This window comes from Gymnodraco acuticeps, unplaced genomic scaffold (genome assembly GCF_902827175.1).
Source record: "Gymnodraco acuticeps unplaced genomic scaffold, fGymAcu1.1, whole genome shotgun sequence".
NCBI classification, from domain to species: domain Eukaryota; kingdom Metazoa; phylum Chordata; class Actinopteri; order Perciformes; family Bathydraconidae; genus Gymnodraco; species Gymnodraco acuticeps.
Window position 1 is genome coordinate 5,343,279 of NW_022990981.1, and position 15,287 is coordinate 5,358,565.

General features: G+C 45.5%; 1 protein-coding gene across 1 annotated transcript in view; it reads right to left on the reverse strand.

The window, feature by feature from the left end:
• Window positions 1-259: 259 nt before the first annotated feature.
• The window catches only part of LOC117559055 (receptor expression-enhancing protein 6-like), a 28,003-nt gene continuing 12,975 nt past the window's right edge, over window positions 260-15,287 (reverse strand). The window contains exons 2-4 of the mRNA XM_034235692.1: window positions 3,477-3,645; window positions 3,273-3,397; window positions 260-526 (exon numbers count right to left, since the gene is read on the reverse strand). Of these exons, the coding sequence (XP_034091583.1) occupies window positions 515-526; window positions 3,273-3,397; window positions 3,477-3,624 (285 nt within the window). The 5' untranslated portion in view covers window positions 3,625-3,645 and the 3' untranslated portion in view covers window positions 260-514. The remainder of the gene's footprint in view (window positions 527-3,272; window positions 3,398-3,476; window positions 3,646-15,287) is intronic.

Consider the following 15,287-nt stretch of genomic DNA (forward strand, 5'->3'; position numbering starts at 1 on the left):
TATATGATCTGATTGAATGTGATATGAATAATAAGTGCGACACGTCGGCGTCTTCTCTGCATACAGCAGTTTAATATATTTGACTTGATATATTTAAACTCCGCACACTGAGTCAGGTAAAGAAAAAAGTGATTTAGCCTTCCCAAACCTGAGCCTCACGCGCCGCCTATGAATAACAGCGAATGGATGGTGAAAGTAAGGTACACATAAACAGAATCACACAAAGCCTGGTTAGTGTTGCATGACTTTATTAAGCTGCTGTAATTGTTACTTTGTTGCATTCAGGTGCTTTGTATCTATAAAAATCATTCAACTGACCCCCAAAAACCATTCATATATAAATACAATTAAAACAACGTAAGAGTCTGACTGCAGAGTTTTTGCAGTAAAGAATAGTATATGACATATCTCATATAAAAAGGAAATCAGTCTCCTTGAAAGGGAATATTCCTCTTGTTGGGATATGTCAGGCTGAACAGACCAGTCTTGGCCCTCTGCTCCTCTTTCTCTGCTGCTATCTGAAGGACTAAAAGAACGAGAAAGTCAGGAAACACAGAATAATGCATTATTATATACCTGATTTGTTAGGACCCTTCAGGACTGTTTAGGTCTTCATGGGGGATCTTGTCAGCTCGATCTGCTGCTACATTCTAATCTGCAGCCCAGAACTGCAGCAGCATTGAGGGTCTAATGCCCCTTTTCCACCAAACCGGATCCGGTTGAAGAACCGTTCTTTGACTTTTCTGATGCTGAACCGGTTCTTCTCTGTAGCACCACTTGTGTTTCCACCGCTCAGAGCCCGAGCGGAGCTCGAGTGAAGCTGCGTCATTTCGTCATCCTTTAATCATCCTTACATCACGTAAACGTTTACGTGCCTTCTTATGACACCCACACGGCGTGAAAATCCCTCTTATCGACAACACCAACAACGATCCCGGTAGTCTTTCTTGAGTTTTTCCAGCTTGTTGCTTATTTGCTCCAGAGTCCGGTGGTATCCAGCGGGGCCAACTCCCGCTGCAGCTGCTGGAAAATAGCTTTAGACCGTGTTGTGCCGTCCAACTTCCTCTGTACCGAGGAGGTCATTTGTCTCTTCCGCGGTCCATGCTGCCTACATTTAATGGCATCCATCCTGGTTCGTAGTTGTGTGTGTGTGTTGCTGTACAGAATTTGCGGCATTTTGTTGTTGTTGATCAGTTTAATCCCGCCTCCGACATAAGCGTGACGTATTGGTGACGGTTTTCGGTGCTTAGAGCCGGCTCCGCTGCGGTGGAAACAGGAAGAACCAGAGCTTAATCAGGCTCTAGTCCGGAACTTGCTCTGGAACCGGTTTGGTGGAAAAGGGGCATGAGAGGGTCGCTAAGCTCCATGCTAATTTTCTTACACTAACACGCAACATTCACAACCAGTTGACTTACCATATTGTCAACCAAGGAAGAGCTGAAATAGGTAACAAGACAACAGGATAGGTAAGCATGTTAAGTAATCTCGAAACTGAATGTACAAACAATTTTGGTTATTAGACAGCTTAGTTGAATATGCAATTCTGATGGGTCGAGGCGAACGGTCATTATTTGAAAAAGAACATGGAGCTTGATCAGCACATTATACCGAAAATGATGAAAATGATTGTATTGCTTCCACTAAGAAAACAACTGTCAGAGTTTCTTTTCCACTAACATGTCCTTAAACATTGCAGATCCCATACTGTCACTGTTCCTGTTAGTGTTGACTTCCTGTCTGTCTTCTTAAGCTGTACCTGTACCTTTCATTTATCTAATTTTCAATTCCTCTAATCCTCGACTCCTCGGTAGTGACCCGATAATCAATGTCAGCGAGCCACCTTGAAGGACATCTTATTTCTCTAGATGCGCATCGAAAATCGAGGATCGAGGAGGCTCTCTGGAGGAGCTATAACCGAGGGTACACTGATGTATCCTCCGGGGCAAACTGTTCCGTTGTGATTATAAGTTATTTAAATGTGCGTTAGACTTTCTGCCCTTTATTGTTTGTTTACTCACTAATCACATCTCCCCTGGATGTTATGCTCCTTTTTTTCTCATTTCTCTAACCGCCTGCTGCTTCCCCTCCTCTCTCCTTGGTTCCCCTCCTCGACTCCTCGACTCGCATCTCCTGTGGGCGGGACTAAGACGAGGAGAGGAGTTGAGGAGGTGCTAACTGAGAAACGAGAAAGGGCTGATGTTAACTTCCTGTCTGTCTTCTGTTGATTTCTGTGACATCCAACGCTCTGTCAAACCTCTTAACCTCTTTCCTTCTGTCCCTTGATCCTCCTCAGCCACGGTCATTATTATGCACCCAAAATAAGGACCATTGCTGAGGAGGATCAGGGGATAGAAGGAAAGAGGTTAAAAGACAGAGAAGGTTTCTAATTTCTCTAATTCCCCTCCTTGACTCCTATCCTCGATACTTAGTCCCACCCACAGGAGATGCGAGCGGAGGACTGAGGAGGGGAACCGAGGAGAGAGGAGGGGAGCCGAGGAGAGAGGAGGGGAAGCAGCAGGCGGTTAGAGAAATGAGAACTCCTCTCCTCGGAGCGGTCATTTTAAAGAGACGTCCATTAATGATGACAGGAGGCACAGCAGCCCTCTGTCTGATGGACAGATGTGTTCATGACGACTTATATATTTACTTTTAATTCATTCACAGTGCGGTATAATGGGACAATAACAGGCTACAGATGCGGACACACACACACACATATATTTATATAAATATATACAATTTCAGAATCAAACAAGTATGAAAGCACTCTCATAATAACGTAATACAATCAGAGACTGACTAGAAACACTTTTGAAGAACTTTGTTTTGCAAAGTATTTGGTCTCTCTAGTTCTTGTGTGGGATGGACAAACAAGTCACCATGTTTGCTAAAAAAGCATGAAAATGATTGAATTATGTAATGAAAATTAGACTCTGAGTGGCTGTCTGAACTGGTTAGATCTCCAAACACCAAACCAATTAATTAGTAAATACAGAACTGGAACTTTGAGCAGCCGTTTTTACAAGACGGTGCTGAAAATCTGAATGCTCCAACTCTTTCAGAGAAAGAAGGATTTAAATGTCAGCGGTCATGGTTAGACTGATGAAGTGCTATACTGAAGATACTGAACTTGAGTCAAGACCTGATTAGATTAGCATAAATGCTATGTCCAGTGTCCACTATGTCCAGTGTTCAGTTCATTTGAAGCATACAGAGGCCTTCAGGTTGGACTTATTTTCAGAAGGTGGGTGATGCAGCTGGGGTATACGTACTGGTTGTTCTTCTTTTGAATCTGAAGGAGCTACTGTAGCTGTTGATGAACTCGGTAAACTTTTGGTTTCAGGCTGAGCGGGTGTCAGCGATACCACAGCATTATTCTTCATCAGAGTGCACAGGACTGAAGAAAAGCAGAAATATTCAAGTACTCACATATTTAATAAAAAAACACAATTAACTGGTGTTGAACTGGTCTTTACCTTCTCTGGTGATGTTCTCAGCAGCACTCATCGCCCTCCCGCCGATGTCATTCACCATGTCGTCCACCACAGCCTCATAGCGGAGGAAGATGGGCCGAATCACTTTGTTGTAGATGACCTGGGAGCCATTCCACGAGATAGGAGCCATGCACCACAACAGGAAAAGACACTGGAACCACAAAGATCAGAAATGGATTGACTTGGTTTACTGCTCACACAGCTCCAACACCATTGTGAAGTTTGCTGACGACACGACCGTCATTGGCCTGATCACCGACAGCGATGAGACGACGTACAGAGAGGAAGTCGAAACCCTGACATCTTGGTGACAGGACAACAACCTCCATCTCAACGTCAGCAAAACCAAGGAGCTGATAGTGGATTACAGGAAGCAGCAGAGAGAGGGACACGCCCCCATCGCCATCAATGGGACTACGGTGGAGAGAGTCAGCAGCTTCAGGTTCCTCGGGGTCCACATTCCTGAGGACCTGACATGGACTCATCACTGAGGACCTGACATGGACTCATCACTGAGGACCTGACGTGGACTCATCACTGAGGACCTGACGTGGACTCATCACTGAGGACCTGACATGGACTCATCACTGAGGACCTGACATGGACTCATCACTGAGGACCTGACGTGGACCCTTCACACAAACACCATCACGAAAACAGCTCGACAGCGGCTCTTTGAGGAGGTTCAACATGGACTCCAGGATACTCTGCAACTTCTACAGGTGCACCATAGAGAGTATCCTGACCTTCTACAGGTGCACCATAGAGAGGATCCTGACCTTCTACAGGTGCACCATAGAGCAGTGGTTCCCAAACTTTTTGTGCCCAAGGCACACCAAAGGACAAGTAAAAATCTCAAGGCACACCTATTGTGCAAAATAGCCCTTATAACACGTGTTATCACTCATATCATGTAAAATATCTGTAAATGTGCATAATTATTTACTAATGCCAAATAAAATGTGACAAAGACAACTATATTACTCATGAAATATTTATTAACGAAATATTTCAGAAATTAATTTGAAACTTTATCAAATTAGGCTTCATCAAAGCAGCAACACACTCATGTAAACCAGACAGGTCACAACATTAAAAATGAGGCAAAGGAAACTCAGCAGAAATTCAGCACAGAGAACTGTCAATGCAAGGAAGCTGCATTGTCCATGGTCCTGAACTACAAATTATAAATGTAACATTTCAGCAATCAGCATTGAAACATGTGCGATTGTAAATATTTTGCCGACTTACAAATTAGTGAGATACATGTGCCTGTCGGGTCGCGCAGAATTTTTTAATCCTTGGTGGCACTGAGGAGAGGGCCACTCGCAAGTCCTGTTCAACAGAGAGCCGTGACCTCCTGTTGTTCTTCATGTAAATCAGAGTAGAGAACGCCAACTCCAGAGATGGGGTCCTTACTAAAAAAATGTAATATATTACATATTACTTAAAAAAAAGAAAGTAATATATTACACTTCTACACTTCGTTACTATCTACATAAAGTAACTCGTTACTTTACTCGCCGAGCACGTACGAACTGCGCATGCGTGAGTGGCAATAACTTTCCTTACCAGCAGGCGGCGGTAGTGTGTATTTGTCATTCAAAACAGGCAACAACCGGAAGACAGAGAAGAAGAACAGACTGCGTGATATAAACAAACAACAAATAGCGTGTGCGGTAGCTTCACCTTAGCATGTGTTCTTTGCAGGTGCTTGTTGAGGTTTGACGTGGTGTTTACAGCAGTGGATAACAGCTTCTGGCCTGGACACAGTTTGCACCTCACCGTCACATTCCTGTCTATTCTTCGGACGAACTCAAAGTAATGGGCATACCTCCACCCCTCGAGAGTTATCGCTGACTCAGCCATGTTTATGCAGCACTGCACGTGGAGATGTGGACGCGCAAGTCGCGCAGATTGCGTACATATAAAGCTACAAAGTACTGATATAGTAAATTAAAAAATAATTATTTTTGTGTAGGCCTAGTTGTATATTGCAATAATAACGTATGGTTGTCACAAAATCCCACGGCACGCCCGAACTTGCCTCACGGCACACCAGTGTGCCGCGGCACACCGTTTGGGAACCACTGCCATAGAGAGTATCCTGACCTTCTACAGGTGCACTATAGAGAGGATCCTGACCTTCAGGTGCACCATAGAGAGCATCCTGACCTTCTACAGGTGCACCATAGAGAGCACCCTGACCTTCTACAGGTGCACTATAGAGAGGATCCTGACCTTCAGGTGCACCATAGAGAGCATCCTGACCTTCTACAGGTGCACCATAGAGAGCACCCTGACCTTCTACAGGTGCACCATAGAGAGGATCCTGACCTTCTACAGGTGCACCATAGAGAGCATCCTGACCTTCTACAGGTGCACCATAGAGGATCTTGACCTTCTACAGGTGCACCATAGAGTCGATTCTGACCTTCTACAGGTGCACCATAGAGAGGATCCTGACCTTCTACAGGTGCACCATAGAGAGCATCCTGACCTTCTACAGGTGCACCATAGAGGATCCTGACCTTCTACAGGTGCACCATAGAGACGATCCTGACCTTCTACAGGTGCACCATAGAGAGGATCCTGACCTTCTACAGGTGCACCATAGAGAGCATCCTGACCTTCTACAGGTGCACCATAGAGAGGATCCTGACCTTCTACAGGTGCTCCATAGAGAGGATCCTGACCTTCTACAGGTGCACCATAGAGAGGATCCTGACCTTCTACAGGTGCACCATAGAGAGGATCTTGACTGGCTGCATTACAGCCTGGTACGGCAGCTGCACCGCCCTCAATCGTAAGGCTTTACAGAGGGTGGTGAAAGCTGCACAGCACATCACCAGGACGGAGCTGCCATCCATGGAGGACCTCTACTCCCAGCGGCTCAGGAAGAAAGCCCTCAGGATTATCAAAGACCCCCATCACACCAGCCACAAACTGTTCAGTCTGCTGCCGTCTGGCAGGCGGTACAGCAGCATCAGGACTAAAACCACCAGACTCAGGGACAGTTTCATTCCACAGGCCATAAGACTGTTAAACACCTGAACTTTCAAAGAACATCTATAACATTCATCTGGCTGCAACTTACAAATTAAGTATCTAATATATCCTATTCCAATCACTTGTATATAGACTTTTATTGCACTATTTTGCTATTTTACTATTTTGTTTGTATTTATTTTTTCTGTTTTTCTGTTTTATTGTGTTGCACTGTTGGTGGAGCCTGTGACCTAAGATTTTCATCTACATAACTACACTGTAGCTATGTACGTATTCCAAATAAAAGCCTTGAACCTTGAACCTTGATATTCATGTACATCTTGAATCTGATTCGTCAGCCTAGATTCCAGACCACTTAACCTGTTAAGCCCGAGAGACCCCGGTACCGGGGTCCTCTTGCAGGAAACAGTGTCTGAGGGCATCTTAACATTTAATATACTATGAATGTTTTATATCCGTGTAACGGGAAGAAACTCAACGAACTGATCATTTTAATTTTTTTTTCAAAGGAAGCCCCACAATGCTAACACTGAGCCTCTGAATTAGCAACGAGCGAAAAATGCTAACAGATTACTGCACTGAAACTCACTCATAAAACCTTATTATTTATCCTTTCTGCACATCCAACACATCGATTCACATCGTGAGATGACACGGAATCGATGGGTACAGATGTAGCACTCCAGATCAGACTCACATGGGTGTGTCCCAACCAAAAACCCAGCGGATCCCAGTGGCTGGGGGTGTTGCCAAATTGCTAGAAGGCGTTGCCAAATTTCCCCATTTGTTCAATTACAGGATTTAACCATGATATGGCGCTTCATTCACAAATACACAAAGACAACCGGGAGAACTTAGTCTGTTTGCAATGTTTGCAGCTCTGCAGTTGTGTTTGCTGAATACTGTAGCATTTAATCAGTTATTTGTTATGGTTTTCACAAGCTACTATAATGAAAAAACATCAATGTTTTAGATCAAATAAAGTATATAGTTTGCAGTATGCATGCAGTATATCTTTTGTAATATTGTTGGGGTGTTTTTACACAGTACAGTAGATTGAAGTAAATCAACTTATACATTAAGATAAGATGGACCTTTATTAATCCCTGTGGGGAAATTCAGTAGTTCAAACAGCAACAGGGTAAGAGTGAAAAACAGGATAGCACAGATTCACACAGATTAATAAAATCAAAAATAACATGAGCGATAAAAATAATGAGAAACTATGAAATAAGAAATGAATAAAACTCAAATGTAATTATCATATATTATAATGTATGTATTATTAAGTAATATCATACCTTAACCCCATTATAGCAGATGCCACATTGAATGGATGAACACATTTATGCATCAATAATTGCAACAGAGTATTTCTAAATACAAGTTGTAAAAATACTTTGTTATTAATATTAAATACATAATGATTAATTTCAGATGATAATACTTTTCAGGGTTAGGTTCGGTCTGACAGCGCTTAGCTCTCTGCTGCAGAGAATATCTGTTAGGAACCGTGACTCACTGATATGAGGACTCAATTGCACAACCCGGAGACGAAAAGGTTTGAAGAAAAATAAACTTTAATGGATCAAAAACAAAGAAACACTCTTTACAGAGGGAGTGACAAAACGGTCACAAAACAAAACGCTCTCATGGAGGATATCACAAAAGGTACTTGGTCTCTCTATGGCTGCTTGGATCTGACTTCTTGGCATGACGAACAAGACAAACTGACAACAGACAGGGGGAGACAGGACAATATATACAAGAGGTAAGTGGGAACAGGTGGAAACAATCAGGGGCGGGGCAGACGCTGACGATGGCGGGAAACAAGAACCAAGGAAGTAAAGGCACCTGGAATGAGACAAGGAGTACAAAATTAAACTGGAAGTGAAACAAACAAAACAAACGCGACAAATACATAACAAACTAACATAATTGACGGGACACAACAGTACCCCCCCTTCTAGGGCCGACTCCCGACGGCCCAGGCTGCTCAGGGTGGCGATCATAGAAGTCATTTATGAGTGTTTTATCCACCACGAAAGTCGAGGAGACCGAGCAACGTTCCTCAGGCCCGTATCCCTCCCAATCGACCAATAATTGGCGTCCTCAGCCCCGTTTGCGGACCGACAGAAGTTTCCTGACCGTGTACACCAGGCCACCATCAATGATTCGGGGTGGAGGGGGGGGTTTGGAGGGGGGAACCAGAGTGCTCTCTTGAACTGGCTTGAAGTTTGCTGACATGAAACGTAGGATGAATCTTCAAGGACCTGGGGAGATTGAGGTGCACAGAGACAGGGTTAATGATTTTTGAGACTGGGAAAGGACCCACAAACCTCGGTGCCAACTTCTTGGAATGAACATAAAGAGGTAGGTCCTTGGTAGAGAGCCAGACTTTCTGTCCCGGCTTGTAGAGGGGGGCCGCACGTCTGTGACGATCCGCCGCTGACTTCATCCGGGTCGAGGTCCGGAGTAGCGCCTGCCGAGCACCGGCCCAGAACCGCTGACAGCGTCGAACCATGGCGTGCGCGGATGGCACCTTGACTTCTTCTTCATTGGCAGGGAAGAGAGGAGGCTGATATCCGTTCGCACACTGGAACGGGGGAGAGACCAGTGGCAGCCGATAGAAGAGTGTTGTGGGCGTACTCTACCCAGGTCAGATGATCGCTCCAAGTGGATTGCTTCTGGGACACGAGACACCTGAGGCAGGTTTCGAGGTCCTGATTCAGGCGTTCTGTCTGACTGTTGGACTGCGGGTGATAACCGGAGGACAAGCTGACGGTGGCGCAGAGGAGCTGGCAAAACTCCTTCCGGAAGATGGAAGTGAACTGAGGACCTCTGTCTGAAACTATGTCGCTGGGAAAACCATGAATTCTGAACACATGAGTAAGCATGACCTCTGCAGTTTTCTTGGCAGAGGGAAGTTTTAGCAGAGGAATTAAATGTACCATCTTTGAGAACCGATCCACCACTGTAAGGACGGTAGTGTTACCTTTGGAAGGTGGGAATCCAGTCACAAAGTCCATGGAGATATGCGACCATGGTCGTTGAGGCACTGGGAGGGGCTGGAGCAGACCCACCTGGGCCTGGGAAGAAGTCTTATTCCGGGCGCACGCTGGACAGGCCGCCACATATTTAGAGACCTCTTTTCTCATGGCCGGCCACCAGAACCGCTGCTTTATGGCAAACATAGTTCGCCGGACCCCCGGATGGCATGTGAGCTTGGACGTGTGAGCCCAGTGGATTACCTGAGAGCGTAAAGACACACGGACAAACAAACGGTTGTCTGGACACTCACTAGGTGCCGGGCTCACAACATTAGCCTGCTTCACATCTGTTTCTATCTGCCAAGTTACCGACCCAACCACACAGTTTAGTGGAAGGATTGATTCAGGTTTCTTGGCATTAGGGACAGGCTTAAAGAGACGAGACAGTGCGTCTGGCTTACGGTTTTGCGTACACGGTCTAAAGGATAACGTAAAGTTAAACCTACTAAAGAACAGAGGAGTCCACCGGGCCTGACGTGAATTGAGTCTCTTGGCTTTTCTGACATACTCTAAGTTCTTGTGGTCTGTCCACACAACAAACGGTTGCTCCGCCCCTTCGAGCCAGTGTCTCCACTCCTCCAAAGCTGCTTTGACAGCTAGTAACTCCTTGTTCCCCACATCATAGTTATTTTCAGCTGAGGTCAACTTGCGCGATAGATAAGCGCAGGGGTGCATCCGGTTATCCTTGGAGGACCTCTGGGACAACACAGCCCCTATGCCCTTGTTGGACGCGTCGACCTCAACCATAAACTGTCTCTGGGGATCCGGAACAGTGAGTACGGGTTCCGTGGTGAATCCTTTCTTGAGGCACTGGAAAGCAGACTCGGCCTGGGGGGTCCACTGAAAGGAAACTTTGGAAGAGGTGAGAGCATGTAGAGGAGCGGCTACAGACCTGAAGTTGCGTATAAACTTTCGGTAAAAGTTGGCAAACCCCAGGACTCTCTTGCGGCTATCTGGAGTAGGCCAGTCGGTCACCGCACTGACCTTGGACGGATCCATCTGGACCTGATTGGTGGTGATAATGTAGCCCAGGAAAGAGACAGTGGTTGCATGGAAATCGCACTTCTCAGCTTTCACATACAACTGATTCTCCAGAAGCTTCTGGAGGACTTGGCGGACATGCCTGACATGAGACTGAATATCTGGAGAGAAAATCAGAATATCGTCCAAATACACGAAAACAGACACATTCAAAAATTCTCTCAAAATGTCATTGATCATAGTTTGAAAAACAGCAGGAGCATTGCATAGTCCAAAAGGCATAACCCTGTATTCGTAATGTCCGCTAGGTGTGTTGAACCCCGTTTTCCACTCGTCACCCTCTCTGATCCTGACGAGGTGGTAGGCATTTCTCAGATCGAGCTTGGTGAACACCTTAGCTGACTGAAGTAGATCAAAAGCTGAAGACATCAGCGGGAGTGGGTGGCGGTTTTTCACCGTAATGTCATTTAATGGGCTGTAGTCAATGCATGGTCTTAGAGACCCATCCTTCTTCCCCACAAAGAAGAATCCTGTGCCCGCAGGTAAAGAAGAGGGACGGATTAGCCCCGCTTTCAGTGAGGAGGAGATGTAGTCATCCATGGCAGCCCGCTCTGGTCCTGAGATAGAATATAAGCGCCTCCTAGGGATGGGTGCGCCAGGTAACCGGTCGATGGCACAGTCAAACGGACGATGAGGAGGCAATGATAGTGCTTTGGTTTTGTTAAAAACCTCTTTAATGTCATTGTGGCAAGAGGGGACCTTGGAAAGGTCAGGAAAGTCTGAGCTACTATCAGCCACTGCAACAGTATATGGAGCTTTCCATGACTGTTCACAATTCTCTCCCCATCCCTTAATTTGTCCTGAACACCAGTCTATATGTGGGTTGTGTGTTTTTAACCAGGGAAACCCCAAAATCAGCGGATGCTGTGCAGAATCGAACAGATGAAATTGCATCATTTCCACATGATTATTGTCAATAGTCACTTGCATGGGTTATGTACAGTCAGTGACTCTACACATAAGTCTGCCGTCTAGGGCACTGGCATTGACGGGATGTTTGAGCGGAACAGTCTTAATATTGAGACGTTTCACTAGACCCCAGTCTATGAGACTTTCATCAGCCCCAGAGTCAATTAAGGCCCCCATAGTGTGTGTCTGACTATTGGCAGTGATATCTACCTGGGTGAGTGTGCGAGGAGGATAATCAGATGAAATTTTGCTCACCAACGCCCTCCTCATGGTTGGTGAGCATGCCCTTTTCCCGGACATGTCGCCTGCTGGTGTCCCATTTGACCACAGTAGAAGCAGCATCCCTCCTGCAGGCGGCGCCGTCGTTCCTCTGGAGAAATCCTCGTTCTCCCGAGCTGCATAGGTTCCTCCGGTGCCTGTGGTGGCGCTGTCACTGCTGGGCCTGATGAAGAGGCGAACAAGGAATCCCATGAGGACTGCCTACCCAGAGAGCGCCCCTGGTGGCTGGGAGGTCTTGTTGCGACTCGGTGTCGTTCTCTCTCTCTTTCCCTGATGCGATTGTCAATTTGGAGAGACGTGGAACTGAGGGATTCGAGGTCTTGTGGTAACTCTAATGGAGCCAGGTGATCTTTAATCGTCTCTGAGAGTCCATTGCGGAAGGCATCTATTAATGCTGGAATGTTCCAGCCACTGTCTATGGCTAAGGTACGGAACTCTATGGCATAATCTACTACTGGCCTTGAGTGCTGTTTGAGCTGCATGAGAGCCCGAGTGGTGTCACCGGTAGGTGAGGTAATATCAAATATGCGGCTCATAGTGTCTTTGAATGCTATGAAGGATCTACAGATATTGGAATTTCTAGACCACTCCGCAGTGGCCCATGAGGTAGCTCTGCCGATTAAGTGGGAGATCATAAACGCTATCTTAGCCTCATCAGATACAAAAGCTGCTGGATTAAGTTGGTAATGTAAATCACACTGGACTAAGAAGGCTCTGCAGTTGCTCGATTCTCCTGAGTATTTCTCCGGTGCTGCCAACCGCAGTGGAACAGGAGAGGCATGATTCACAGCAGGATTGGCATCAGGTGGAGTAGCAGGAATCGGAGCTGTGGGCGCTGCCTCCAGATGAGAGCGAAGCCCGTGGAGCTGTGTTGCCAGATGGTTCACCTGTGAACTGACGGAGATCTGGAAACCCTCCTGGCGATCTGAAAACTCCTTAACTCCTTGGCTAATATTCTTTAGCTGCTCCTGGTGTTGATGGATGACGTTACCCTGTACGGACAGGGTGGTCTGCAGCGTCTTGGGGTTAGCTGAGTCCATATTTTGGTCAGTTCGTTCTGTTAGGAACCGTGACTCACTGATATGAGGACTCAATTGCACAACCCAGAGACGAAAAGGTTTGAAGAACAATAAACTTTAATGGATCAAAAACAAAGAAACACTCTTTACAGAGGGAGTGACAAAACGGTCACAAAACAAAACGCTCTCATGGAGGATATCACAAAAGGTACTTGGTCTCTCTATGGCTGCTTGGATCTGACTTCTTGGCATGACGAACAAGACGAACTGACAACAGACAAGGGGAGACAGGACAATATATACAAGAGGTAAGTGGGAACAGGTGGAAACAATCAGGGGCGGGGCAGACGCTGACGATGGCGGGAAACAAGAACCAAGGAAGTAAAGGCACCTGGAATGAGACAAGGAGTACAAAATAAAACAGGAAGTGAAACAAACAAAACAAACATGAACATGACAAATACATAACAAACTAACATAATTGACGGGACACAACAAGATCACTGCTCTAAACAAAGTCAAAAATCCTACATCCAAACGGAATAAATATAATTAATTATTATTAATAAGTCTTGTTCATTGTTTTTCACTTTTATTAAATGTTTGATATTTCCGGCACAGACCCTTTCATACCGGCAATGGGCGATAGAAACAACAGAAAGTGCGACAGCTTAAATATGCCAGTGTTAATTTCGTCAACGAAAACTATGACGAAAAATGTTCATCAACGACCTTTTTTACATGACTAAGACGAGACGATGACGAGCTAAAAATAGATTCTTGATAACTAAAACTATGACGAAACATGGGCGTCGCAGCCATTATATGAGGGTGGGAAAAGTCCCCTCCACTTTTTCAAATGATTAGTTTAGACCCCCCCACTTTTACCATGTGGAAAGTCTGTGAATCGGTCTATCCACTCGCCACACTTTGTAGAGCACTGTGTCAGTGCTTCATTATCAAATCCATTCCACTTGCTTATTGAGAGAATGCCCAAATCAATGAAACTCCGTACCATGTTTTCACTGCAAGGTAGATTCTCACATAGCGCGCATGTTCAAGGAGTGTTGTCATAGGTGCACAGCTCAGACCTGTTGTATGAAGCGATGCCGGTAGCGGAGGTAAGGCACACACACCAAGTGTTCAGGAAATGGTTAATACAGCGAAAATCAAAGCTTACGATCTCTTGGTTTGATATGTTTTCTCCCCCAGACAACATGGACATAAGAACATTTTTTTCAAAGAAGAGGAAAGTAAGTCATCAGCTGGTAGCAGTTAATCAGTTAACAGTGATGGCGGCGGAGGAGTTTCGTCTTTATGTCATGATAGAGAGATACAAATACTGAATAGTTTAGATGAGAAAAGGCATCGAAATGCCAGGTTACTAATATTTATCATGTAAACAGGGAACATGAATAACCCGATCTCTCTGTGCTCATGTAAACACCATGATGTCCACGTAGAGACGCAGTCAATGTGTTTTACTGGAGACTCAGTTCGATAAGAGATTATTTTTAACTTCTTTAACTTCGGTACTCTCTCTCAAAATGGTAATGTGCATTATGTTTTAATTATACTTCTTATCATTCAGAAGCTTTTTGTGTGTGTTTATGTTTTACTGAGTGCTTATAGGCAATTTCCATCCCAGTATTCAGTTAAAGGTCACATGTCATGGCCATTTCCACTGATCATAATTCCATTGTTGAGGTCTACTAGAATAGATTTATACTGTGCAATTTTCCAAACTCACATTGGTTTCGCATACAGCATCTCTGTAAAGTATGTGTATTCAGCAGTATTCACTCTCTCCACTAAACCGCTCGTTGCAGCTCTTGCCCCCCCCCCCCCCTCCCTGTGAGCCCAGTGTGCTCCGATTGGTCGGGACCAGTCGGGACGTTGTGAATCGCGCTAAGCTCCGTGGAGGTGTGATTTCCTTGTTTAGCGATACACAGCGATACACAGCCAAACTCACCCTGAGCACACACAAAGTCACAGCCGAAGTAAAAACAATAAGTGTGGCTTGATATTGAGTAAGAAAAAGGTTGATAAACGCTGTGAGAATGGGTCTGCAGAGAGAGTTTCGCCGCGATCCCAACTGTCTGTTATCAGCCTGCAGCCAGGGAGGAGAGATCAGCAGAGCTGCCTGCACTGAGTGTGTGAGGAAGTCTATGGATTGGTCAATTTGGACCAATCAGGGGGGCTTAACGTAACGGCTCCGCGGACGTAACGTAACGGCTCCACGGATTGGTCCATTTCGTTCCGGGGACGACATGACATCATGATGTCCCCGGAAGAATCAAATGGACAGTGACGTATCTCCAACGAGGCATTTTGGGGAGGTATTTTCTGTTTTAGAGTTGTACTCGCTACATGGTGTACTTTGAGGGTTTTGACTCTGCACACCGTTTACATGCATAAAAACCTTCATAACACACAAGGGGACGGGTAATAACCAGAAAAGCATGACATGTCACCTTTAACTGTTT